General features: G+C 42.7%; 1 protein-coding gene across 12 annotated transcripts in view; it reads right to left on the reverse strand.

Annotated features, from left to right (window-relative positions):
* Nucleotides 1-27105, reverse strand: part of LOC125467494 (paired box protein Pax-2-like) — a 228891-nt gene that overhangs the window by 52282 nt on the left and 149504 nt on the right. For 6 of the 12 annotated variants that reach the window (XM_059640243.1, XM_059640241.1, XM_048563409.2 and 3 more), the window contains one exon: nt 12255-12451. In XM_059640243.1, coding sequence (XP_059496226.1) covers nt 12255-12451 — 197 coding nt within the window. The remainder of the gene's footprint in view (nt 1-12254; nt 12452-27105) is intronic. The other 6 variants (XM_059640239.1, XM_059640242.1, XM_048563420.2 and 3 more) reach the window with 1 other exon arrangement.

Raw genomic sequence — 27105 nt, forward strand, 5'->3', positions numbered from 1 at the left:
TATGAGTACAGAAATTGCAAATGATTTGAAAGAAAAATTCAAGCCCCAACACTGACTATCAGTGATGGACAAGAGGATAAAAGAGGAAGGAGGCTGGAAAGACAGTGAAAAGCCAAAGAGTAATCAAAGAACAGATGGGGAACAAAAGGAGACTGAAGAACAGGAATAAGGAAGAGTTGGAAGGAAGATACATAAAAAAATCTGCAGTTTTATGGCACGTTTTTGTAATGGTCCTTAAGTGGAGTGATACCCCAAACATCCATGTCCTGATAGGCCTTTCACTGACCTTGTCTTGTCTCAATCAACAATAGCTAACCTTGGATTCTCTCCTTCAACTGTCGCCCAGATGCTGCGATGCGTTCTTCTTAATGGCATTCAATTGCATAACTGCAATTCCCCAAAGCAAGGCTGGCTCTGAGCAGAGAAACCACTGAGTACAGGAGTGCGGGATGGTGACTCATTGAATTTAAAAGCACGTCCGACTATATCAAGCGCCCATCCAAACTGACAGCTACGTCTCAAAGCTACCTTTACAAAGATGATAAAAAAAGACAACCAAACGACCAACAAGCCAACTGTCCTCATTAATATTACATTAGATTGAGACTGATTCTCTTTCGCCCCTGCACTCCAGACACATGGCTTTCTTTTTCTCCACGTGCTCTTTTTCGCTCTCTCACTCGCTCTTTCAGTCTCCATGGCGGAGATTGCAAGTCATTTCCAATTCGGTGTGGTATTGATCTTTCACTGGGAATCAGTTTTCTAATTAGCTGCAAATTAGGCTTTCTACTGGGGGTAAGGCCTGTCCCTCTGATTTATCACTGGAGTAATTCAGTGCGATTGGAGGGAAATTAAAATGAACTCAATTAAGCAACTGGTTTGCTTTATGGGCTCGGATGGAGTTTCAGATGAAAAATTAATAGACTCTTGTTGTTTAATAGTCTAATGAAAGTAAATAAAGGTTATCCATTGTAATAAGGCAGCAGCTATAAAAAGTTGTATACGGCCACAGCCCTCATTTATGATGCTGGAGATTCATAGTGACATTCCAATGTAATTTCTTTTGCATTAAGACAAACAGTCTCCACATGGGGCTTCACTTCAAAGGGGCAGTGTGTGTTGTTGAAGCACCTACTGCAAAATTCACTCGACCAGACAGATTCTCTGAGTTACAATTCCCTCCTTTGAATACGGGGTATTCATTTAACACTCAATATCTGATCTATATGTGTGTGTACTCAGTCATTCTTTTGTCAGGTCAAAGGTCAACATCAGAAATCTGCTTTTCCAAACTGTGATGAAAGCTTTTTAAGAGAAATGTTATTTTCATAATTTTTCTGATTTTATTATACAGCCCTTCACACAGGGATGAAGACTCTGCTTACTTAGTCACAGCCCTAGTGAGCAAGTTCTGGTGCCCTAGAGACAATAAGGACTGCAAATGCTGGAAACCAGAGTCTGCAGGTGTGAGGCTGGAAAAACACAGCAGGTCAGACATGAAGCACCTCCTTCAATCCTCACGGCCCTCTGAAATGGCATAGCATGCCACTCCTTTTATGAGCAATTTTGGATGGACAACAGATACTGGCCAGCACAAGAAGATGACATATAATCACAGAATCATTGAATTCCTGCTGTGTGGAAGCAGACTATTTGGCCCATCAAGTGCATACTGACCCTCCAAACAGCATCCCAATCAGACCCAACCCAATACCTTATCCTTGTAACCCTGTATTTCCCATGGTTGACCCACCTAATCTGCACATCCCTGGAAATTATGAGCAATTTAGCAACGCCGATCCACCCAACCTGCACATGTTCATCCAGCTCCACACTTTGTTATCTTGGATTCTCCAGCATAGCAGTTCCCATTATCACTGCACATACTTGAACTGTGGAAGGAAACTGGGGCACTCAGAGGACACCCATGCAGGCACGAGGAGAATGTGCAAACTCCACACAGGCAAGGTCAGAAATCTCACGACACCAGGTTATAGTCCAACAGGTTTATTTGAAAACACAAGCTTTTGGAGCCTTAGTCCTTCTTCAGGTGTTAGTGAGAAAGATACTATCAGACTCAGAATTTATAAGTATAAGTCAAAGGTTCACAACATTGATGAGAATGTACTATACAAGCCTAAGGTGCTATTAAATCTTTAATCAGCTGGAAGGTTTTAATTGATTAATATGTATATGTACATCCCCAAATTCCTTTCAATTCACATTCCTGAGAGAACTAAAAGTTTTATCAGTGTAAAGAAGAGGTGACATTTTAGGTCAATCATGTTAGGTGTGAGACCTTGTTTAGAATCTGTGTTTTACTTTGGAGTCAGACTGGTTTTATTTCTGAAGTAGGAATTTATAAAGCGCCACATTGACTGACTGTCTATAAACTGTGTGCTTTTTGGACAAAATAAAATATATCTGCAAACGCAAATTCACCCCATAGATTTGCTTGTGTGTGCGAGTGGGGGGGAGAGAGAGACTGCGTGCATGTGTGTACGTGTGTGAGAGAGAGTGTGTGCAAGGGGGTGAGTGTGTGTGTGTATGTGTGTGCGTGCATGTGTGTGTGCACGCGTGCGTGTGTGTGTATGCGTGAGTGTGTGTGTGGTGAGTGACTGCGTGTGTGAGTGAGTGTGTATGTCTATGTGTGTGTGTGTGTGTGTGTGTGTGTGTGTGTGTGTGTGTGTGTGTGTGTGTGTGTGTGAGAAAATATATAGTGTGGTGGGGTCACGGGTAGTGTGACATGAACCCAAGATCCCGGTTGAAGCCATCTTCATGGGTACCGAACATGGCTACCAGCCTCTGCTCGGTGACTCTGCGTTGTTATGTATCCCAACATCCGCCTTGGTGGATGTTTACCCGAAGATTGGAGACCAAATGTCCGTGATCACCAGGAGGGAACATCCCTGACTGGTTATGTCCATTCGTCCATTTGCAGAGTCCACTCATCCATTGTCATAGCATCTGCACGTACCATTCCTAAGGGCATCTTTGCCTGCAGCATATGAGATAGACAACGTTGGCCAAGTCACATGAGTATCTGCTGTGCACGCAGTGAGTGATGTTCCCACACATGACAGTTATGTCCATGTTGAAGATTTGACATGTACTGCAGAGGTTACTATGACAGGGTTGTATGATATTGTGGTCAATGTTGTCCTGAAGGCCCACTAACCTGGCACAAGTGCATGTTTCATTCGTTCTGACTCCATCCTCTTGTTGTTTCATCAACCTTTCATCTACCATGTTGACAGCATGGTGGCTCAGTGGAGAGCAACACAGTGGTTCAATGGATCACACTGCTGAATCACAGCTCCAGGGACTGGAGTTCGAATCCACCCTCAGGCGACTGTGTGGAGTTTGCGAGTCCTTGCTGTGTCTGCGTGGGTTTCCTCCGGGTGCTCCAGTTCCCTCTCACAGTCCAAAGGTGTGCAGGCTAGGTGGATTGGTTATACTAAACCACCCATAGTGTCCAGGGATGTGCAGGGTGGTGGATTAGCCATTGAAAATGCAGGGTGGGAGAGGTGTGGTGGGTTTGGGTGGAGTGCCCTTTGAAAGGTTGGTGTGGACTCGATGGGCCGAATGGCCTGCTCCTGCTCTGTAAGGATTCTATGAAAAGTGGCTGCAGGGACAAAAGGGCTACTATCTTCATGCCTGGCCCTTGACCCGCCCCTGCACATGGGAACCATGCTACGATGAAGGGACAACATTGAGCCAGTGATTGGTATGCTCTAGAAATAGTTCTGCTGCTTTGCCTGCTCTAGAGTAGCCTGTCAGCACTTACCAAAGTTGACTGTCCCAGTTCATTACAATCTGTTGAATCCTCCAGTGCCTGGCAGTCAAGAAGGTACAGCCATTAAGATCAGGGATTTATCAAGCCAGTCAGGGAAATGAAAGGGGAAGAGCTAACCTCATACAGACATTGGTCACTTGCTGAGACATGCAGCAACTCAATAATATATTTGTAGGCTTGTTTCCCACAATCATTATTAGCATATAGCCCTAGCTTTATGTGCTGCCTCTATTACTGTGATAAATGTGCCTAGCAGACACCTGGGTGTCCTCCACCTATTTTCACACTCAAAGTGTGTGTATAATAAGAAAGTAGACACTGAGATGTCTTATACTGAAAGTTCATTATGAGAATAGTGCACCTGACTTTACTGAGAGATGTCAAAGGAAGAAACTTAGCAGAACGTTAAATCCCAGTGATTCATTGACACATATTGTCTCTTCTACCCTCTGCTAAAGACTTTGACATTTTGGTTATAGCAAGATTCCTTGAATTGTGAGGTATTTAACACTGTAGCCAGGTTTCTCTGACATGATACCTGCACATGCTGAAACAGGAAGCTGATTCTGCCACTTTCCAATGTTCCATACCTGGACAACGAAGAGACCCTGCCTCAAATGCTGCTTCTCACTGCAGCAGCACTTGGATTTATCTCATGGTTCTGATCATAAACAGGATCAGCAAAATGGGCACAAGAACCTATCGGTGTGAGGCTGGAACTCTCCACTTAATATTCAACTATTTTGCCATTTCTGAATACCTCACTATTATCAGAGATTCTGTTGATCAACAACTTAACCGAACCATTTCTGAGGAATGGTCTAGGCCCGAAACGTCAGCCTTCCTGCTCCTCTGATGCTGCTTGGCTTGCTGTGTTCATCCAGCTCTACACCTTGTTATCTCAGATTCTCCAGCATCTGAAGTTCCTACTATCTATAAAAAAATACAGTGACTGCATGAGCAGGTCAAAGGCTTGGAATTCTGTGGCAAGTAACTCACCTTCTGACTCCACCAAAGCGTGTCAACCATCTACAAGGTACAAGTCAGGATTGTGATGAAGCAGTCTCCATTTTCTTGGAAGAATGCAGCTGCAACAACACTCAAAAGCAACCTCTAACATGCAATCCCCTCAATCAGGTGCACTATTCTCATAATGAACTCTCAGTATAAGACCTTTCAATCCAGTAGCTTCAATATTCACTCCCTCTATCACCAATGCATAGTTGCAGCAGTGTGTACTGTCTTCACACAATAGCAATTTGCCAAGGTTCTTTCAACAACACCTTCTAAATCCGCAACCTCAACAACTAAGAAGGTCAGCAGATACATAGGAACAACACCATCTCCACGCCCACACCATCCTCGCTTGGAAATATATCATTGTTCCTTCACTATCACCGAGCCAAAACCCTAGAACTCTCTTCTTAGCAGCAATGTGGATGCACTGGACCAGGTGTATGACAATGATTCAACAAGGCAGCTCACTACCACTTTCTAAGGGGCACATTGGGGTGGGCCATAAATGCTGACCCAGCCAACAATATCCAAATCCCTAAGTTAGATTTCCTTTAAAATGCAGCATATACCAATCTGGAAGGATCTTGTGCAAAGTGATTCAGGGTCACAGTCAGTTCTGCAGCTTTCACACCTTGGTCTGAATCTGTGGATCTGGTTTCAGACACTGTTGCAGTTCTGAGTACTGTCAGTTGAAGGTGACTATTGCTGGCTTAGGTTAGGGCAGAAGAAATGGTCCTGAAAAACCTAGCTGGATTATTCTTTCTCCAGAGGACCCTTCTCCTCCATCTGCCTCTGAGCAGCTTACCTTCAGTCAATCACAATATGGTTCAGTTTACTGCAAATTCACTTATATCATGGAGCTTCCAAAAGAGTAAAATCTGCATCTATATCTACAATTTGTAAGTTAGGAAAAAGTTTTTTTTCATTAATCTTGTCCAGCATCGATGCAATTTCCTGTTTTGGGCTCTTCTGTAGACATTACGACAGCTTGTCACTGTGTCTACTGCTTCTGCTTTGATGTCTTCAATAAAATCCACCCTACAGTGGCACGGTGGCTCAGTGGTTAGTGTTATTGCCTCACAGCACCGGGAACGCACGTTCGATTTCACCCTCAGGCGACTCTCTGTGTGGAGTTTGCATATTCTCCCCGTGTCTGTGTGAGTTTCCTCCTCATGCTCCAGTATCCTCCCACAGTTCAAAGATGTGCAGGCTAGGTGGGCTGGCCATTCTAAATTGCCCGTAGCATTCAGGGTGTGTGCATTAGGTGGGGTATAGGGGGATGGGTCTGGGCTGGGTGTCGATGTGGACTTGTTGGGCCAAAGGGCATGTTTCTACACTGTAGGGATTCTATAATCTAACAACGTTGAGGGTCTACCTACAACACATGGACTGCAGCGGCTTAAGAAGGCAACTCACCTCCACCTTCTCAAGGGCACTTAGGCACAGGTAATAAATGCTTGGCCCAGTCAACAATGCCAATATCCCATGAAAGAATAAAAAACAACAAATCAATAAATAACCTGCATGTTTCTGTTGGCTGGTTCAAATAGTGCTGGCAGTGTTTCTTCCTGCTTCTGAACATTTGTGTAAGTCTAGGAAGAAGTGTTACCTAGAGGTGTGAAATCCAAAATGGCAGCACTGGTAATAAATCAGTGTTAGACGCTGATTAGTGTTACAATTGACCCACTCTGCACACTTACAGTTTGTGCTCCAAGAGGCCTCACCAAGATAAATTTGGCATGGGCCACATAAGACCAGAAGACATACGAGCAGAAATTAGGCTGTTTGGCCCACCAAGTCTGCTCCGCCATTTAATCATGGCTGGTAAGTTCCTCAACCCCATTCTCCCAGTAACCTTTGATCCCTTAGCACCAAAACTACCGATGACAAACTCTCTCACTATAAACTATCTCAGTTTAACACTGTCACTATAAACTCTGAGTACAAATTCCCTCATTATAAACTCTTTTACTGTGACTTTTCTCAGTGCAAATTCATTTAGAACAACGCTCTTCCTGTCATCTCTGTCAATACAACCTCCCTAACCATTAATTTTCATTATAAAAGTGATTAATCACCATAAGCTCATTAAAGACTCAAACACCATAAACTAAATACAAATTCAACAACTATAAACTTTTTTCCTATAAATTCCTTCCCTATAAACACTCATTATAAACTCAGTGAAAATAAACTCAGTCATTGAAAGCACTCCACACTATAAGTTCAAAATAAACAAAACTCTTTCAAAATAAATGTTCACATGACACTCATCTTTAGTTAGATATGAGGTAGAAGGGCAGGGGACAGGGGTTTCAATAAATGATGGCGAAAATGTGGCTTTGACTGAGTGGTCCAGAATGATTCTGAATTATTAATGTTTTTGCAAGAGGAAAGTGGAATTTGTTGAAGAGTGGGGGTAGCACAGTGGCTCAGTAATTGACACTGTTCCCTCACAGCACCAGGGACCTGGGTTTGTTTCCAGCCTTGGATGACTCTCTGTGTGGTGTTTGCACATTCTCCCTGTGTCATCATAGGTTTCCTTTGGGTGTTCTGGTTTCTTCCCACAGTTGAAAGGCATACAGGTTAGGTGGATTGCCCATGCTAAATTACCTGTACTGTCCAGGAATGTGCAGGCTAGGTGGGTTAGCCATGGGAAAAGCAGGGTTACAGGGACATGACAGGCCTGGGTCGGGTGCTCTTCAGAGGGTGGATGTGGACTCGATGGTAGAATGGCCTGCTTCCACACTGTAGGGATTCTATTAAATGTGGACTGGCAACATTGGAAAGTCAGCTGTCATCAGGTAGACTTAAATTTTCACTGTTTTGAAGAGAAGTCGAGCTGGTGGCTGTACTGGAGGATATCAAGGATTGGAGACAGTAAAGGGCATCAATGGCCCATGGAAGGTGTGTAGCTAGGGAAATAGACAGTTGTAGAGGCATTGTGGTCAATGGAGAGTGGGAAGTAGAAAGCAACTTGCAGGAAGAGCTTTATTTGTCCAGAGACTCATGCAGAAGGAAGTGAGTTTGGAAAGGTACAGAGAAATGTGAATGGGAGATACAGAAACAAGAGCACAGAAATAGCCTGGTTAGTGAACGAGACCATTGGAGTAAGAGACCACAAGAAATGACAGGGCAAAAAGATGGTGATGGATATAGTTAAGAGAGTTCTTATGAAGGAACAAGGTTTACAAAATTGCTCATTATAAATTACCTCCCTTCAATCTCCTTTGCTGTATGGTCCAGCCTTTACAAAATGTTTAATGACACTAAATTTTCAAAGTTTCTTGTATTAAACTCACTCATTATCAGCTGTCTCCCTGTGAATTCTATTACTAGCACACACACTGTAAGCCAAGTTACAGTGTAAACTCAATATCAACTCTCAATGTCAACTCTATGTAGTGTCTGACATTTAATTTAATTGGCAACAATGGGACTGAATACCAAGTGCTGCAGTGAAATGGCAGCCAAGCCAATACATCCTGTTTTATGTCACTGCTCAAAAAAGGTTTTTAAGCTCAGATGTGCATAATAACTGAGACTGTAAATGGTGCAAGCTTTCCCCTTACACCCACATCGAGAAAGATATCGTGAAAGAAACAATGAAATGATAGAAGGAAGGAAGAAAGAAAGGGTGGGAGTAAAAGAAATTAAGAAGAAAATTTAAAAAAAAGGAAGGTAGGTTTGAAAAAGAAAACGAGAAAGGAAAGAAAGTTGCTTGATCATGTGCTATTCACAAGTTCAGGATTTTCAAAAGCACTTCACAAGTAATTAAGCACTTTTGAAGTTAGTCACAGTTAGAAACTCTGATTGCAAGTTCTTTCATGTTCCTCATCACATCTTGCATTTCAGACTTTTACAATACAAACTTTTAACATAACGTTCTCATCAAACATTTTCACTGTAAACTCTCATGACACATTCACAATACGATGTATCAAAATATTTGCTTCACAATCTCTCTTGCAGTATACATATTCACTTTGAACTTTTGCTGTAAACTTTGTCACTGCAATCTCTCTCACTATCAAGTGCGTCATATAAATGGTCTCAATATAAGCATTCTCATAAGAAACTCTATCCTTGCAAACACTCAGTGTCAACCGTGAGAATAAACTCCAAAAATTATAAAATTCTCTCCTTATAAATTCCATAAATTATCTGATCTGGAAGTTGTCTTATTGTAAACTTAATAAATATACTTTCATTTTGTAATTGTGCATCATATGTTTAACATGAGGACTCATCAGCAATGTTATTATTCATTAATTCTGGTCTCTTGTTAAGAGTCATGCACAGATTTACCAGAACAAAGCTGGGATTTAATATTTTACATTGTGACAGGTGACTGGTTTTGCTATCACCGTATTATTTTCTGTTTAAATCAGTTGCTGAGCTTTTTAAAAAGACTTGTTAGCAACTGTTTTCAAACAGGCCACTAAGGAAGTTTACATCAACAGTGCAAAATCCAGGTGAAGTTGTTCCTAACTAATCTGTTTGCTTTTGAAGTATGAACTGGATTTGCATTGGCAGACAGCAGGATGGACGAACACAAAACTATGGAATTAAGGGGTTCAAATGGGTTGTAGAAAAAATGGCAAGCAGTTAATAGCTTGTACTCAACTGTGCCCCATCAACTGACTTTTATGAGTCACGGCAGACGCATGTAGAGAGTTTTGATACATTGAGGAGTTCAGTTCGGTGATGTGCAGGATAACAGATAGGTAACAATTGCTATTTTAGAATTCATTCTTAGGTTATGGCAATATTGGTGAGGTGATATTTGATGACCATTACCAGTCATCTTCAGGATATTAAATGTCAACTGTGCAGCAGGAGGCGAAAGGCTTGCATGGGTAAAGCTAGGTATAATGCCCTTAAAGATTTTAGTGACTCAGTTGGATTGTTACAACACTTGCTTTCATGGTCACTTTTTGGTGCTATCTTAAAGTTTTCCACGTGCACTGAATTCAGTTATACTGCCCCACTTAAATGATGGTCTCATAATATAATGGTTACTGTAGGCTTCAGCAGTCTTCACTTAGGCCCAGCAGATAATGAAGATATGTATGCAAGAAAGGGTTTGACCACAAAATGTTTTTATATTGCACCTTATCATAATGGGACATTTCAGGCACTTGACAGGAGAATCAAAAAGAAAATTTCAGCATGGACTACATAAGGAGATAGTTGGACAAAAGATTACAAAAGTACAATTTATGAAGAATTTTGACCAAGGCAAGAGACATCAAACTGTGTAAAAGTGGAGGTAGGGTAACTGTAGAGCTTAGAGACCAGGCAAATGAAGATGGTGGAGTGACTGAAATTTGGGAAAGCTCAAGGCTGGAAATAGATGAATGCAGATATCTCAGAAGGTTTTGAGACCGCACAAATCACAGAGATAGGGAGTAGTGGAGCCATGACTTGAAATGTAAACCAGGATGAGATTTGTAAAATTGAGATATTGCTTGGCTCAAGGGTAATTTAGGATTTCAAGAAAGCACTTAGTAAGGTTATTATCGAAGGTAAAAGCTCAGAAAGTTGGGGCTGGCACACTGGGATGGATAGAAGATTAGCTGGCTAACAGGAAGCAGAGAGTTGGCATGAGTGGGTCTTTTGCAGGTCGGCAAGCAATGGCGAGTGTTGTGCCACAGTGATCAATGCTGGGACCTCAACTGTTTACAAATAACATAAATGACTTAAATGCAAGTATGGTTATCGAGTTGATGCTGAAACAAAGACAGGTTGGCAAGTAATTTGTGAAGAGAACCTAAGACACTGGAAAAAAAATATAAACAGTTTAAATGAATGGGTGAAGATTTGGCAAAATATAGGAATCATAATTTTATTGAAACCTATGGATTCTAAAGGAACTTAGCAGGATAAATGTTGAAAGGATGTTTTCCCTCATGGGAGAGGCTAATTTCAGGGTACAGTCTCAGAATTAAGGGATGCCAATTTATGATTGAGATCAGGAGGAATTTCTTCTCTCAGAAAGTTGTGAGTCATTGGAATTCCTTGCCACAGAGAACTGTGGGGGCAGAGTCTCTGTATTTAGTTAAAGCTGTGACAGATAGATAGAATCTTGATTAGTCAGGGGATTAGGGGATAGAAGGAAAGGGCAGAAAATGAACATCAAGAATGTCAGATCAGCTATTATACTATTAAATGGTAAAGCAGGTTTGAGACATTAAACATCCTTCTACTGTTCTTATTTATTATGGTCTTATGGCCTTAGATAGAGTTCATTGTAGGAAAATGTGAAACAATCCATTTTGACACAAAGCGTACAAAGTATATCATCTAATTGGTGAGAGATTGCAGAGATCTGAAATGCAGAGGGATCTGAGCGTTCCAAGTTCACCAATTGCAAATGACCAGAATGAAAGTACAACAAGTGTACAGAAAAACTAATAAAATGTTATAATTTATTGCAAGGGGAATTGAATAAAAAAGTAGGAAAGTTTGCTTCATTTATGGAATGAGGGCGTCACTGGCTGGGCCAGCATTTATTGCTCATCCCTAATTTAAGAGTGAAGAGTCAACCACATTGCTGTGGGTCTAGAATCACATGTAGTCCAGGCCAGGTAAGGATGGCAGTTTCCTTCCCTAAAGGACATGAGTGAGCCAGATGAGTTTTTCCAACAGTTGACAATGGATTCATAGTCATCATTCCGCTCTTAATTCCACATTTTTATTGAATTCAAATTCCACCATTCTGGTTTATCGGATTCAACTCCCGGTCTCCAGACCATTACCTAGTTCTCTAGATTAATACTCCAGTGATAGCACCACTTGGCCATCTTGTGCACAGCAAGATCACAAAGTAACAATGTAATAATGAAAAGAAAATTTACTTTATTTTCCATCATTGTGAGAGATTATTGTTCATGGGTAACAGAAAGAACTCCCCTGCTCTCCTTATAGGATCTTTTATATTTACTTGAAAATCTGGAGATGCCTCAGTTTAATGTCTGAAGACAGCATCTCCAACAATGCAAGGTTCCCATAGACCAGCGCTGGGAGCATTAGACCCAGATTATTGTGCTCAAGTCACAGAATTTGGTGCTGAACCACCTGATTCAGAAATAGTAGGAACTGCAGATGCTGGAGAATCTGAGATAACAAGGTGTAGAGCTGGATAAACACAGCAGGCCAAGTAGCATCAGAGGAGCAGGAAGGCTGACGTTTCAGGTCTACACCCTTCATTTTTTGAAGAAGGGTTGAGGCCCAAAACATCAGCCTTCCTGCTCCTCTGATGCTGCTTGGCCTGCTGTGTTCATCCAGCTCTACACCTTGTTATCCCACCTGATTCAGAGATGCATCTGCTACAGGCTGAACCACTGCAAGTTTTGAATGTTTCCTCGTTTGCGTGTGTGCAAGCATGAAGGACAAACACCTCTCGCACAAAATACCTTTGAGTTGTACAGCATCTCACCTGCTCTGATTTGATATGCTCGCCAGCGTTGAAAACGTCTGAATAGTGTTGCCGCTCAAAGACGCGTTCCAGGGCCTCCAACTGCTGCTGGGCAAATGCTTCACTCCGCAGCTGCTTCCGTACACTCTCCGCAGTTCCCTGAGAATCACCGTTCGGCCCGGAGGCATCCTGGGTATCTAAAAGGAAGAGGACACAAACTGCATTTTATGTTTTTTTTTGTCTGAATTATAAAGGGGATATTCTTAACATTTTAAATCAAATGCCCACTGCTCCACAATGGGCTAAAGAATTTTAACATTGCCCTTGAGAGACTCCTGCCCTTGAGAAATGCTGCAAGACAGGTGGTAAAAAAAACACAGGAATGCTTTTTAAAGACACACGGAATTGTCCAACTTGTCTCGGAACTTCAAAATGGAGGACCAGTAAACTCCAACACCTTCATTTCCCGGTATTACTATATTTTCTTTATAAATGGTTTTTCCCTCTATCATAAAGTATATAGCCTGGACTATGCAGTCCCGAAACAAAGTTAGAGATTAGAATAGGATACAACAGGACAGTTTCACAGGGTCCTTACTTGCCTTGGAGACTTGATCTAAATTTAGAGTCACAGAGTCATACAGACCCTTCGATCCAAGTTGTCCGTGCCAACCTGGTTTCTGAAATTGAACTAATCCCATTTGAAGACAGTAAGAACTGCTGATGCTGGAGTCTGAAATAACAAGGTGAAGAGCTGGATGAACACAGCAGGCCAGGCAGCACCAAAGGAGCAGGAAAGCCCCTGTTTGCCTGTGTTTGGCTCATAGTCTTCTCAACCTTTTCTATTCAGGTAGCAGTCCAAACGTTTTTTTAAATGGCGTAACTGTATCTATCTCTAACATTTCCTCTGGAATTCATTCAACTTACACACCACCCTCTGTGTGAAAAAAAAACTGTCCTTCAGGTCCCTTTTGCATGTTTCTCCTCTCGCCTTAAACCTACCCACCTTCTAGTTTTAGACCCTGGGGAAAAGATCTCAACTATTCACCTGATCTCTGCCTGTCATGATTTTATAAACCTCTGTAAGGTTACCCCTCAGCCTTCTACACTCAAGGGAAAAAAATGTCCCATCTATCCAGCCTCTCCTTATAATTCAAATCCTCAATTTTCTGACAGACCAGATGCCAAAGACATTTCTTACAACAATATAACAGCGTTGATGATGTAACTGATATTTTAGTTCCACTGCCTGAATGGGAAGCAATGGGGTAAAATTCAACTTTGGTGTCAGTCCAAAATGGGACACGTGTCAGATACAGAGCCTGACATTTCATTCCAAAATTGCAAGTAATACCATATTTGCGAATTATCACCCTTGAGAAAAGGCTTTTGCTTAATCTCTGTGCACTTCCCAAAAGATGAACACAGCGAGGAAACATTTTGGATTGAATCCTGTAAAAAGATGAAATTAAGAAGAACCTGACAATTCTTGAGGTGTTCCCAGGTTAAATCAGAAGTAATATCTGCAGAAGTATCACTGAACCCGTAATGTTAATTCTATTCCTCTGTCCACAGATGTTGCCAGATCTGCTGAGTTTCTCCAGCAATTTCTGTTTTTGTCTCTGATTCCCAAATTCTACAACTCTTTCAGTTATAAATCAGATCTTTCTCTACAAGTTATTGAGTAGAGCCTTATTCCATCTTCATATGATTTGATTCCAGTCCAAATCCTGAGGGCAGGTCCTTTGGATTAGAGAACTGGGTGTGGAGTGATGAATCCAAAACCTGCTGTTCAAAAGTGGCAGCTATGGTCTGGGATGGGTAACAGATTTACTACCGACAAATCCCCCAATGCTTGGCCACACAGGTCATTATATCACTGCTCCTTGAACATTCTCAGCCGAGTTGTGCTATGCCAGATTGCAGGGCAAAACAGAAAACACTTCAGAATCAGACAATCCCTACAGAAAGAGGCTATTCAGCCCATTGAGTCTGGACCAACCCCCTAAAGAATGTCACACCTAGAACCAGCCACCTGTCCTATCGCCATAATCCCACACTTACAGAATTAGAGTTCTAATTTACCATGGTTAATCCACCTAGCCTGCACATCCTTAGAGCCATACAGCATGGAAACAGACCCTTTGGTCCAACTAATCCACACCAACCACGTTCCCAAACCAAACTAGTCCCACCTGCCTATACTTTTTGGCCCATATCCCATACACTTATATACCACGGCCAATTTAAATGGCTAATCCACCTAACCCGCACATCTTTGGACTGTGAGAGAAAACTGGAGCACCTGGACCAAACCTACACAGACACAGGGAGAATGTGCAAACTCCACACATAGTCACCTGAGGTTGGAATCGAATCCAGGTCCTTGGCGTTCTGAGGCAGTAGTAATAGTCACTGACCACCATGCTGCTCCTGTGGGCCAGGTTGGCATCTATGCCTACCCTCAGCAAATGGAGGCTCTGCTGAGTATATCAGATAGTTGTCCAGGAGCGCACCATCTACCAGCTCCTCCTCCAAACTCCCACTAGGACATAATCGATGAGTACAACTATCCAACCTCTTGAAAGCCCTTTGCTTCAGCAATAAATGGGGCAGGAATTCTCCAATGGATCCGGCTCCTGACCTAATTTCTAGTTTAATTCTCAAGCCTGTGGTTGATGTTCCCCTCTGTTAAAGAGCCGGAATTCGGTTCTCTGTTCTTCATAAAGATGCCTGCTATGTCAGAATTTATTGATTCCCAGAATCATACACGGAATGATTCTATGGAAACAGACCCTTTGGTCAAACTCTTCGATGCTTACCAATTTTCCCAAACTAAACTAGTCCCATTTGCCTGTATTTGGCCCATTTATATATCTAAACCTTCCCTATTCATGTACCTTTCCAAATTTCTTTTAAATGTTGTGACTGTACCTGCATCAATCACTTCCTCTAGCAGTTCATCACACAGACAAACCTTCATTGCCTACACTTTGCTTTCTGCAGAAGGCAGTGACTAGAATCAGTTTTTTTTGTTGTTAATGCTGATTGTTGTCAAATTAGATCAATGGGCAGAATCTTCCATTCCTGAAAAACGAGGCAAAGCTGGCTGGAGGAGAGGACAATCAGGTGGTTTGACATCAGGGAGGTACCCAGTTCTGCATAAATTTAACTTGGAAGTGGGGGAGGACATTGGACGTGGCAGGGGTGGGGGGATGTCCCAAGCTTAACTTTGCCACCCCACGACCAATTGAGATGCTGAAGTCTTCAATTCCTAATGGCTTGAGGGCCTCAATGCAGCTAGGCTGCAAATAATTTGGCTTCAGGCAGGATGAGAAGGAGCCAGCCTACCTGTCCATTAACCGAGCGTAGCCAAGCTGTCAGCTGGGGTCTCTCAATCTGCAAGGGCCTCGACTAAGGGTAGGGGTTGACTGCTGAGAGTCAGCCCCAAGCTCCTCCTTCACTCCCTTGTACACCTCTCTCTGGTACCCCAATCCCAGCACCTAATTTTCTTGGTAATGATCTTCCATCTGGAGTTCTGGTCACTGGATATCCCAGTCACCACTATGGTACTGTTAGTTCTTGAGCTTTGAACATCTGACTGGCCAGCAGTTCCAGGCCAGTGGAGATTGCAGCTCTGGGGTTGTAATTCTGAATGATATCCTTCCAGCAGCCTGACTGTTGGAAGATGCAGCAGGCTTCCATGACCTCTGCAGGCCGTAGTTTTCCCTCGAGGAAACTCTTCCATATTTAGTCCAAAGAAAATGTGAAAATCTTGGCTAAAGACCTTTTTGGCCACAAGTGAAGATCTTGGTGACTTGTATCTGACTCACTTTTATCATTAAATATGCATGTACAGGGCTCCAGATGTAAAAGGTAAGGTCATTTCTCAGGCCAGTGAAGGCAGGCTCTGGTGCTTGCTTTACAGCTTTATGCCTCACTTCTGTAAAACCCACCCAAGCACTTACAAATGGGTGAACCTTCCATTAATTATGTAAAAATACAGAGAATGTACAGAACTGAGATGGACCATTTGGCCCAATTGGCCTCTGCTAGCATATATGCTGCACACTCGCTCACTTGCTTCCATCTACCTTATCAGTATAACCCTCCATTCCTTTCTCTATATCATGGACTCATAGAGTCAGAGACATCTACGGCTCACAGGAAAAGACCCTTCAGCCCATTGACACTGTGTCAATTAGAACCAAGCATCAACTATTTTTATCCTATTTTCCAGTATTTGGCCAATTGCCTTGAATGCCTTGCCATCACATGTATACATCTAAATATTTTTGAAATGTTAAGAGGGTTTCTGCATCTGGCACCCTAACAAAGAGTTCCGGATTCTCGCCACCATCTATATTATTAAACTCATTTTAGCATTGTGGTAGTTGATATCATGCTATCTTCCAGCATTAAACCTTGAATGTTATGTTATTTCAAGTGCTCAACCACATACCTTTTTAAAGGCTGTAAGGTTTCCCACATCTACTGTCCTCCCACTGCATTCCAGGTTCCCACAATCCCTTAGGTTAAATACTTTTTCCTCAAATCTCCTCTGAGCCTCTTGCCCTCTTGCTATTGACCCTTCAACTAAGGGGAACAACTGCTTTTTATTCATCCCGTCCATGAAGCTCAATCTTTTCCATCTCTAACGGCTATCCCGACTCTTGGCCTTCTCTGCTCTAAATGAAACAACCTAAACTTATCCAGCATCTGTCTTTCAAGCTGAAATTCTCCAGCCCAGGCAAGGTCCTGGTGAATCTCCTCTGCATCCTCTTCAATGCAATCATGTCCTTCGTTGGTGGAGTGACCAGAATTGCACACAGTACTCCAGTTTACTTACATGCTTGTATTATATTCAAATGATTTCCTCACTGCTTCAACATCAAAGCTTAATGTTATGTTCGCTCATGATTGGAAACATTTCCTCTGAATGTATCCAATCAAACCCTTTTCATAATCTCAACAATTTCTATTGAATCGCCCTTCAATCTTCGCCATTCCAGAGATAAAAATCCACAATAGGTTCAGCCTTTTCTAATGGTTAAAGTCTCACCGTGTTAGTGTCTAGGTTCAAATCCCACCTGCTTAAAGATGTGTCATAACATCTTTGAACAGGTTGATTAAAATAACTATATCCACTGTTGGGTTCTTGCACTGCAGTGACAGCGTCCCAACCTCTCATCCAGGGAGCCTTGGATCAAGTCTTACCTGCTCCAGAGTTGAGTGATAACATCGATGACCATGGTAATGTGAAAATATCTATTTCAAGTGACATGGCTAGCATTGTGAGCAATTCACCCCCTAATCCACAGAACACCCAGAGGTAGGGACTGCCCTCCAGCTATCTCCCAATGCTTCAGTCAAGATAGACAGGAGCACAAGTTGGGAATGTGTGTCTGAATCATGGTGTGAAATCTGGGATCTCAACTGCTGGCTGGAAACCCAACAGGAGATCTGTGCTATGTCTTTCAGCAAAAGGCCCATTGAAACACATGCCTATAACGTGGAGAGGAGGGCACCACTGGGGTTCTTCTGGAGTCTGAAATCCAACCCAGAGTGAGTTGTTGGCCAATGAGAGGCCATCAGCTTGTGCGCTCAGCAATGATATGCAAGTCTCTGGGCATGGAGCAGCTGCCTCAGAGATCACAGATCACCATGTGACCTAGAATAAAGGTAAGTGATCTGTGGCGGAATGGGATTTTTCAGATCGGGGGGGGGGGGGATACCAATGGTAAGAGTTGGCTCCTTGTGGGCACCCATCCTCAAAAGTCCAGTCCTTCGATCCGGCAGCGTCCCTCACCAAAGTGACAAGTTCCACACACAGTTGGATCTGCCAAGCACGTCACATGGTGACAGGCAGCTGGCTTAGACCCCAGCCCTTAACTGGTCCCCTAATTTCTTCAAGTGTGCAATTCTTGCCTAAATCGAAGATTGGAAATTGGTAGGAATTGGCTATGTCACCACCCTACCTCATTAAGTGGCATTCCCACCTCCAGGCACAGAGGATTCTTGTGGTGACGACATGTAGTGTCTAAGTTTGCAAGCAACTCTTCCTGTAAGCATTCCTTGTTGAACTTGCCCCCTGCTCTTTATACATAAAGCCTTGCATAAATTCAATACCTATTGCACAGAAGCTGAATATAACATTACCTATTATATTGATAGGGAACGTGCATTTTATCATCAAAACTCTTCATATTTCAAATCTCAGTTTTAAATTGTTCTTTTCCAAGATTGAGTCCAATGCAGGAGGCACAGATGCTGGCCTGCCTTTAATCTTGCTCCATTTGTCTGAATGCCCCCCCTCTTGTTTTTGCACCTGATTCTAATGCATGGTGTCTTTCCTTCCCTCGATCACAAGCAGCCTCTTAAATCTCTTCCAACTGTCAGCCATCTCTCTCAGTGCAGGATGTGGCACTCTCAGTTTAGTCTGGGGCTTCTGATACCAACAAATCTGTCATTCTAAATTTGCTGCAGATTATGTTCTCTTTTCAATGCAGGGTGATATATGATATGCAAGGCCCTATTGATTGCCTGATCTTATGGCAAAGGCTCCAGAAATGAACTTGAAATGAACATCATGCTTCAACTCATTGTGCGTATAATACTCTACTTAATCCCGCATTTTTCACTGCTATGGAATTCAATTGATCAATCATGTTTCACTGATAGTACTATTTCAGGGTGTTATTGCTGTTCCATTTCAAGGCTTGACCTTTCCTTGGCTAGGCCAGGAGATGAGCTTAAACCAACTCGGAGAAAGAAAACACCTTCTCCTTGTATTTGTATTGAACCTACCACTTTTACTTCTTACTTTAGTCTGTGTGGGGTCAATATCAGAACCCTGTGCGCAGTGTGTGGTCCACACATACATGCCTACACGTTTAAGATTATAAAAGCGGGCTCATTGAGGATGTTGGCTATGAGGTTAATCATGATGGCAATGTACATCTGAGTCATTTCAAGACGTGTAGGGTGAAATACAGCTTGGCATCTAATGAAGGGGTTCAGGTGGTTTAACGGAAACCAGAGACTGAGTTACATCTGGGGTCTAATTGAGGGGTTTGGATGTAGAATAATGAATACCCTAGACTGAGTTACAGACTCAGATCCAATCAAATGAGTTTGATTGAGTTATACACTGAACAATTGACTACAAGGAGCAGTCCTACGTTATTAGCTAATTAAGGGGGGAGGGGCACGTAATTGTTGGTGTCTAGTATCACATGCTTCAGACACAGTTCACTTGTTATCATGCAAGCAGCAAACTGACAACAAATTCAGCCTTGCAGAAAGCCCCTGAATAAGCCTTTACTTTGAATGGCTGAGGACATTTTTCTTCACTTAGGATGCAATATAAATGTACTTTGTTGTTGCTGCAGCAACAGCAGCAGTGTATTATTAAATTTGTGAACTCTGATTAATTGTGCTATGAAATGCAGTTGATGTCTTCCAATCTGGACATTTGTAATTCATGGAAGCATAATTATTAAGGGTGAAAGGGTTAATGAGGAAATTAATTAATTTTAAATTGTTGACAGCAACCTTTTTAAAAGGTACTCTTAAGGCTAACTCAGAGAACAATGCTAGAGCTATGCCCAAGTCACTAAGGAATATACATATCTTCTTTACGGTCAGCTCTCGCGTATCTATTAAACAAATCTTTGTTGGCCTCAACCAACACATTTGTACTTTCTTTTCCATGTCAAATTGTATCAGTTACAATATAGATAGCATCTCAGGGATATGGCCACAGATCTGTGTTGCTGTCTCAGTACAGGCTTTTCCTGGACGACTCCCTTGGGGCCTTTCACACTGGCACCAGTTGTTGCTGTATCAAACTCAATTGTTCTCCTCGGTACAGAAACAAATAGAGTCATTAATTACTCTCTATCAGCCTGGGTCTACTACATAGGACAATCGATATAAGGCATTTATCATTCACTCCAGCTCCACAAGCTCTTAGTGCAAAATGATAATAGACCTCGGCACCTTCTCAACCAGCAGTTACAGTTACTTTCTGACACTGCACGGTGCTGCTTGCAGTTATCACATTTTTTTTTGTTCAGTTCAATTCAGTGTGGATCGGCTAGTATTTTATTTTAAAGTTGACCTAAAGTAGAAAATAGGGAGATGATGAGATTATGTGTTGGCTATTAATTCAGAGACCTGGTAATGTTCTGTGGAGAGATAGTAGGAACATCAGATGCTGGAGAATCTGAGGTAACAACGTGTAGAGCTGGATCATCACAGCAGGCCAAGCGGCATCATAGGAGCAGGAAAGCTGATGTTTCAGGCCCTTCTTCAGAAATGGGGGAAGGGAAGGGGGTTCTGAAATAAACAGGGAGAGAGGGGGAGGCGGATCGAAGATGGATAGAGGAGAAGATAGGTGGAGAGGAGACAGACAGGTCAAAGAGGCGAGGATGGAGCCAGTAAAAGTGAGTGTAGGTGGGGAGTTAGGGAGGGGATAGGTCAGTCCATGTCAAGGGGGCGGGATGAGGCTAGCAGGCAGGAGATGGGGTGGGGCTTGAAATAAGAGCTAGGGATAGGTGGGAAGAAGGTCATGTTAGGGAAGTGGGGACAAGCTGGTTTTGGGAACCAGTAGGAGGAGGGGAGATTTTGAAGCTTGTGAAGTCCACATTGATACCAATGGGCCGCAGGGTTCCCAAACAAAATATGAGGTGCTGTCCCTGCAACCTTTGGGTGGCATCATTGTGGCACTGCAGGAGGCCCAGGATGGACATGTCATCCAAGGAGTGGGAAGGGTGTTGAAATGGTTCGTGACTGAGAGGTACAGTTGTTTGTTATGAACCGAGCCTGTTCCACAAAGCGGTCCCCAAGCCTCCGCTTTGTTTCTCCGATGTAGAGGAGGCCATGAGCTGCTGGTGTGATTGTATCATTCTTATTGTACGATGTTTATCTTTTTAATAACGAGAGTTACGTATTCTCTGATATAACAAGGTGTAGAGCTGGATGAACACAGCAGGTCAAGCAGCATCGTAGGAACAGGACAGCTCACATTTCAGGCCTAGACCCTTCTATTCTCTTACTGGGTATCTTGAATATTCTGATAACCTCTAGAAAGTCCAAGGAGAATCACAAATTAATCTTCTTGTGGAGCTGGCTGTGTATGAGTTCCCATTGTTACAGACAATGGCATAGAAAGGGACCCGCGGAGTCAAAAACATTTGACAAACTGATAGAAACAGTAGCAGACCACTATGACACCAAACCATCTGTTATATTGCAGTGTTACAGGCCTGACATGGCAAGTAGACTTCCTTAGAAATCAGTTACTGAATTCTTAATGAGACTGTGGGAAGTGGCAGAACACTGATTACAAGTCAGCACTTTGGGAAATGTTAAGGGATCACTTAGTTTGTCGAGTGAATAATATTGCGGCCCAGAAGAATCTACTGACTGAACCCGATTAAGACCTCAAGGGAGCTGCAGAATTTGCCCCTTCTCACGAAAACGTGGATAAAGAGATTCGGAAGCTTCAGGTCCATTCTCAATCTTGGGCCACACTGATACCACAGACCCAAAACCCCAGCAGTCAACAGTCAGGACTAACATTTGTTGCCAAGAAAGGTCAATTGGAGCCACAGGATGCAAGGTTCCAGAAGTGGATGAGATTCTTCACAATATGGTGAGAAGTAAGAGTAACCATGCTACACTTGTAGTCATAGAGTTCACCCCAGACAAGACTACCATCACAGGTGAAATGCTTAGCACCCAGGCTGAAGAGCAAAGCCACCTCAAGACAGGGTTTTATAAATAAATCAGCCCACGAAGGAGGAACCGATACAGCTAAATGACATCACTGCTCCCAAAGTGGCCTCAGTTACGATAAAACTTCAGTAAACAGCTGCCCCTTAGACATGGAGGTAAATACAGATACAGCTGTATCTATTGTTGGGGAGAAAACCTTTGGGGAACTCTAATGGGCATAGTTATACAGGGCAATGAACAGTTTGACTCTCCCTCATGGTAGTACAAGAGCCAGGTCCCAAACTTTGGGAAGGAACTGTCTACAGGTAATCCACCTGGATTGGCAACAGATCTTTAAAATGGATCCGGCAATCTACATGAAGTCACTGGGAAGTATCCCAGACAGTTCCAAGAGGACCTCAGGATGATAAAAAGTGCCACCAAACACATTGTAGTTGTAAAACTTGACAACCCAGTCCATCTCTGCGGGGATTAAGAGTTCACAGTCAACAGAGCTTCCCACTTGGTCAGATACACTATGCCACACTTGAAGACTTAAATGCAAAGCTGGTGTGGGGCCCACATATTTCCTAAATTGGATACGAGCCACAGCTACCTCCAATGTCACTATAAGTACTCACAAAAGACTGCATGAGTATGCTCACTCGCCTTTACCTCGGCTTGTGTCATCTTTCAAAGGGTGATGGAGAGCATCCTACAAGGGTGTCTATAATGGCAGCCTATCTGGATGATGTTTTAATCTTAGGACCTACTGCTAAGGAACATTTGAAGAGTTTGGAGGTAGGTTTACATCTGACTATAAAGGGAAAAATGTGTGTTCTGGGTAGACAAGGTAACATACCTTGGCACAGGGTTGACAAAGTCAGATTATACCTTGTTGAAGAGAAGGTGAAGGACGCAGAAAGGTCTCCAACTCGATGGAATGCAATGAATTTGAAGTTTTTCTTAGGTCTCATGAATAATTATAGGAAATGCATACCCAACCGGGCTACTGTCCAGGCACCCATCCATGTCTTGGTAAAATAATTCAGAATTGGTCATGGCAAAAGCTACGAGAGAAAGCCTTTGCAAACATCAAACAACAACTACAATCAACAAATACATTAGTGCTAAACCCACTCGTTGTAACATGCCCCTATGGGATTGGGATAGTTTTGTTGCACCATTGTGGAATTGGGATAGAATGTCCAATGATGTACACATCAGGAACCCTGGTGGAGGCAGAAAGGGAGCAGGCCCAGATTGAGAAGGAAGGTTTGGCTATGGATTCACAGTGGAAAAGTTCCACTCATATGTCTATGGTTGGCATTTCCCATAGTAACTGATCACAAACCTCAGCTGGGCCTCTTCAAGGAAGACAAGGCAATTCCTCCCATTGCATCAGCTCAGATCCAACGCTGCACAATGCTACTAGCTGCCTTTGAATATACCGTAGAGGATGTTCCAGGGAGAAATATAGCCAATGTGGATGACCTGAGCCTCCAGCCGCTACCCAACTGCCTACATTTACAACTGAAGATGGATGAAGTTATCATGAATGTATTGGATACCCTACCAGTACTGGCCAAGCATAACGAGGCTTGGACCCAAAAGGACCCCATTGGTGAAGCTATGTCATTTCATCCTAAATGGTGAATCACAAGAATATCTTACTGAAGAGTTGCAATCCTAGATCTGAAAGTATCAGAAACTGAGAAAGATGGCATTATCTTATGGGGAACTCAGGTGGTTGTCCCATGTCCAGGCTAACATTCAATACTTCAAAATGGCACCCAGAAATTTCTGAAATGAAAATGCTGGCAAGACGTCATGGCCTAACATAGACATGGATAATGAAAACTTGGTCAAAGTGGAAAACTCTCTGGGAAAGCCACAAGGCCTTGCCAGCAGCCTCACTGCACCCATGGAAATGACTGAGGAGGCCCTGGATGCAAGTATGTGCAGATTTCACAGGACCATTCAGGGCTCCATGCTCAGGTCCATTCTAACAATAATGAGACCTGTTCAAAATGGATCAACATGCACCAAATGGTTTCTACTACCTCTTAAAACACCACAGTAAAACTCCACCATTTTTTTCGAACACATGGTATACCTGAGGTCTATGTAACCAGACAATGGGAATGCACTTCTAGTGGGGAGTTTCAGACCTTAATTGAGACAAATGGGGTAAAGCACAATCACACAGCACCCTATCGCACATTCTCAAAATGTCTGGCTGAGCAGACGGTCCAGGTGTTCAAAAATAGCACAAGAAACCAAATGATAGTGTCTTTGGAAACAAACATTCCTGAAGGACATTAGAAGCTGTTGAGAGAAAGTTCTCTTGACTGATTTCTGGGATAGGGGCTGTTGTCTTATGAGGAAATGTTAGAAAGGTTGGGCTTGTATCTGTTGGAGATTAGGCACATAAAATATGATCTTATTAAAGCAGATGTTTCCCCTTGTGGAAGAAACTGGAACTATGGGACACAGTTTATAAATTGGGGCTGTCCCATATGTGTCAAGTTAATTTATTATCCAAGAGGGTCATAGGCCAGTGGAAATTTCTTGCCCCCAAAATAATGGGACAGCATTGAAGACAATTTTTAAGTCTGAGTGAGTTAATTTTTGACTGATAAAGAAATTAAAAGGTATCGGGGTAGGGAGAAAAGTGAAGTTGAGAGCACAGTCAGATCATCTGCGATTTTAGTGAACAGCAGGTCAGTCTTGAGGAGCTGCGTGGTCTATTCCTGCTCCTAACTTGTATCTTTGAGTATAAAGTTCATGCATCAAAATCTGGACACCGAAGCAGGCAGCTGAAGAGAAATTTCATAGTAGCATTAAAATAATTGTGTAATACTCTGCCAAGGAACCAGAGATGGTCATATACAATTGTGACACAGCTCCGGAGTTTGGGACCAAAGACTATTTGACCAACCATTCAGCCGAATTTGTTCTGCCAAGTGACCCTGGGAAGGCTGAGTTGTTTGATGGCAGGGGTTAATGGCGGTCCATGGGCATATGAAGGATGTAGGCAGGAGGGATTATAATGAAACCTTTAAGAACATGCCCAGCCACGTCTACCCCTGACTGAAACCAGATAGTGACAACGATGATAAGACCAGGTCTTGCCTCACCAGCCCCACTCCAGGAAATGATCTTTCCCCTATAAGGTCCCCTTGCAATTTGGAGCCCTGTATTTTACTAACTCAGTCTGCTGTCAGATCTGCCCTGATACAATCATGGGCAAGCTTGTTTCCAGTCAGTACTGGATGTTCCTCATGTTAATAATTGGGATTCAGTGGGTTTCGATGATTTTTCACTGAGGACTTCATGAAGAGAAGTATCGAGTGCAAAATCAAAGAAGTTGAGCTGAACTTTTATAAAGCTCTGATTAGGGCCTAACTAAAATATTCAGTTCTGGGTGTCACACTTTTGGAAAGATGTGAAAGTCCCTGAGAGGACACAAGGAGTTTTATCAGAATGGGTCCAGGGATGAGGGACTTTGGTTGAAAGTGTGGTTTCAGTAAGTGAGATTTTTCTCCTTTCAACAAGGGCAACTAAGTGAAGGTTTGATTGAGATCTACAATTGCGATCTTCAATAAGGTAGACAAGGGAAAACTCATCCCATTGGCTGATAATACCAGTAAATGGAAGGTAAATGTGAGAAAGAAGCTTTTTATGCTGCGAGTGGTAATGACCTGAAACTTGCAGCTCACAAAGATGATGGAAGTATAGACAATTAATGATTTCTAAGGGATATTGGATGGGGACTTGGAGGAAAGAAACTTTCGAGAGTACGAAGACTGAGGGGCAAAGTAAGACTGACCTGATTGCTTCATGGGTACCAGTATGGGCTTGGTGGGCTTAATAGCGTCCTTCCATGCTATGCACACCTCTATGCCTTGCTTGGACCCCAGGCTAATCAGTCATTGAATCAGAGATTGATGTCCCAGTCCAGAAGCTCAATCTAAACTGTCACTCTAGTGACATATGATTGAGTACTGCACCATTGGAGATGCCATCTTTCCACTGTTACCTACTGTGATCTTTCTTTTTAAAACAAAGTGTTTGCCCCATTCAATTTTTATCCCTCAACCAACCAAAATCAGATTACCAATCACGTATTATATGGCATTCTGCAGAACTTGCTATGTATGATTTAGCTTCTGTTGCTTTCAAGACTTCAGCAGGGATTACACCTCAAAACTATTTGATTGGTCAAAATTCGCTTTGAGACATCATCGGGTTGCTTTGGAATAATAAATATCTCCCTCTTCACTGTAAGTGACAATGCACTTCACTTCAGGACCGTTATTCAAATTGTTTAATGGATAATATTTGATAACCTTCCTATTTATCACTATTTTAGCTCCAGTATCTGCTATCCCCAGATACATCAAGTTTGGCAAATGTCCATCTGCCATCCACACAAATAGGTATCATCCAGCAGGGGTCAGTAGATGCTTGTCAGCAGTCAGAACCCTCACATGGGGCAGGAAGGATGGGGGGTTGGGGGTGCAGCAGAGGTAAAGATACATTTATCATTTCGACCGTAGCCCCTGAGATTGCGTTCACATCAGCCAGTTTTTGATGTATAGCCTTCCAGCAGTGTATGTCATAGCACTGAAAAAGATGTGTGAATTAAGCCATGGGGTCAAATCCACAGTTCTAGGGGATTACTGAATGTCGCACTGCAGATTGTACAGGCCCAGAAGGACTGTTTCAGCTGAAGCTTCCCCATCTCTGTGTTACTGATTCCTTCAGACAGCAAGCTGCACTGCTCCTGACCAACACAGTTATTTTCTCCTGTCTTTTTATATCACAAACCTGCTGAGGTTAAACGGGGTGGAATACTTGAATCTTGACTTCATTCCAATGAATCCCACTCTGCTCACCCGCTCCCTCCATGCCAGCTACAGCAAATCTCACTGATCCCTTCAGGGATCATTGCTATTCATGTCAATTGTGGCTCAGGCTTTCCCAGCCAGGAGATTGTGAGGTCTTCGCTCCAAAGACTTGAGAAATAATCTTGATAATTGTCTGAAATAGTTTTTGTTAACAAGTAGATGTCCTCTCTACCAACACAGGTGGATGGATAAGAAGCTCTGGCATTATACATAGAAGCAGCAGAGACTTTGCCCCAACA

The sequence above is a fragment of the Stegostoma tigrinum genome, chromosome 37 (genome assembly GCF_030684315.1).
Source record: "Stegostoma tigrinum isolate sSteTig4 chromosome 37, sSteTig4.hap1, whole genome shotgun sequence".
Lineage (NCBI taxonomy): Eukaryota > Metazoa > Chordata > Chondrichthyes > Orectolobiformes > Stegostomatidae > Stegostoma > Stegostoma tigrinum.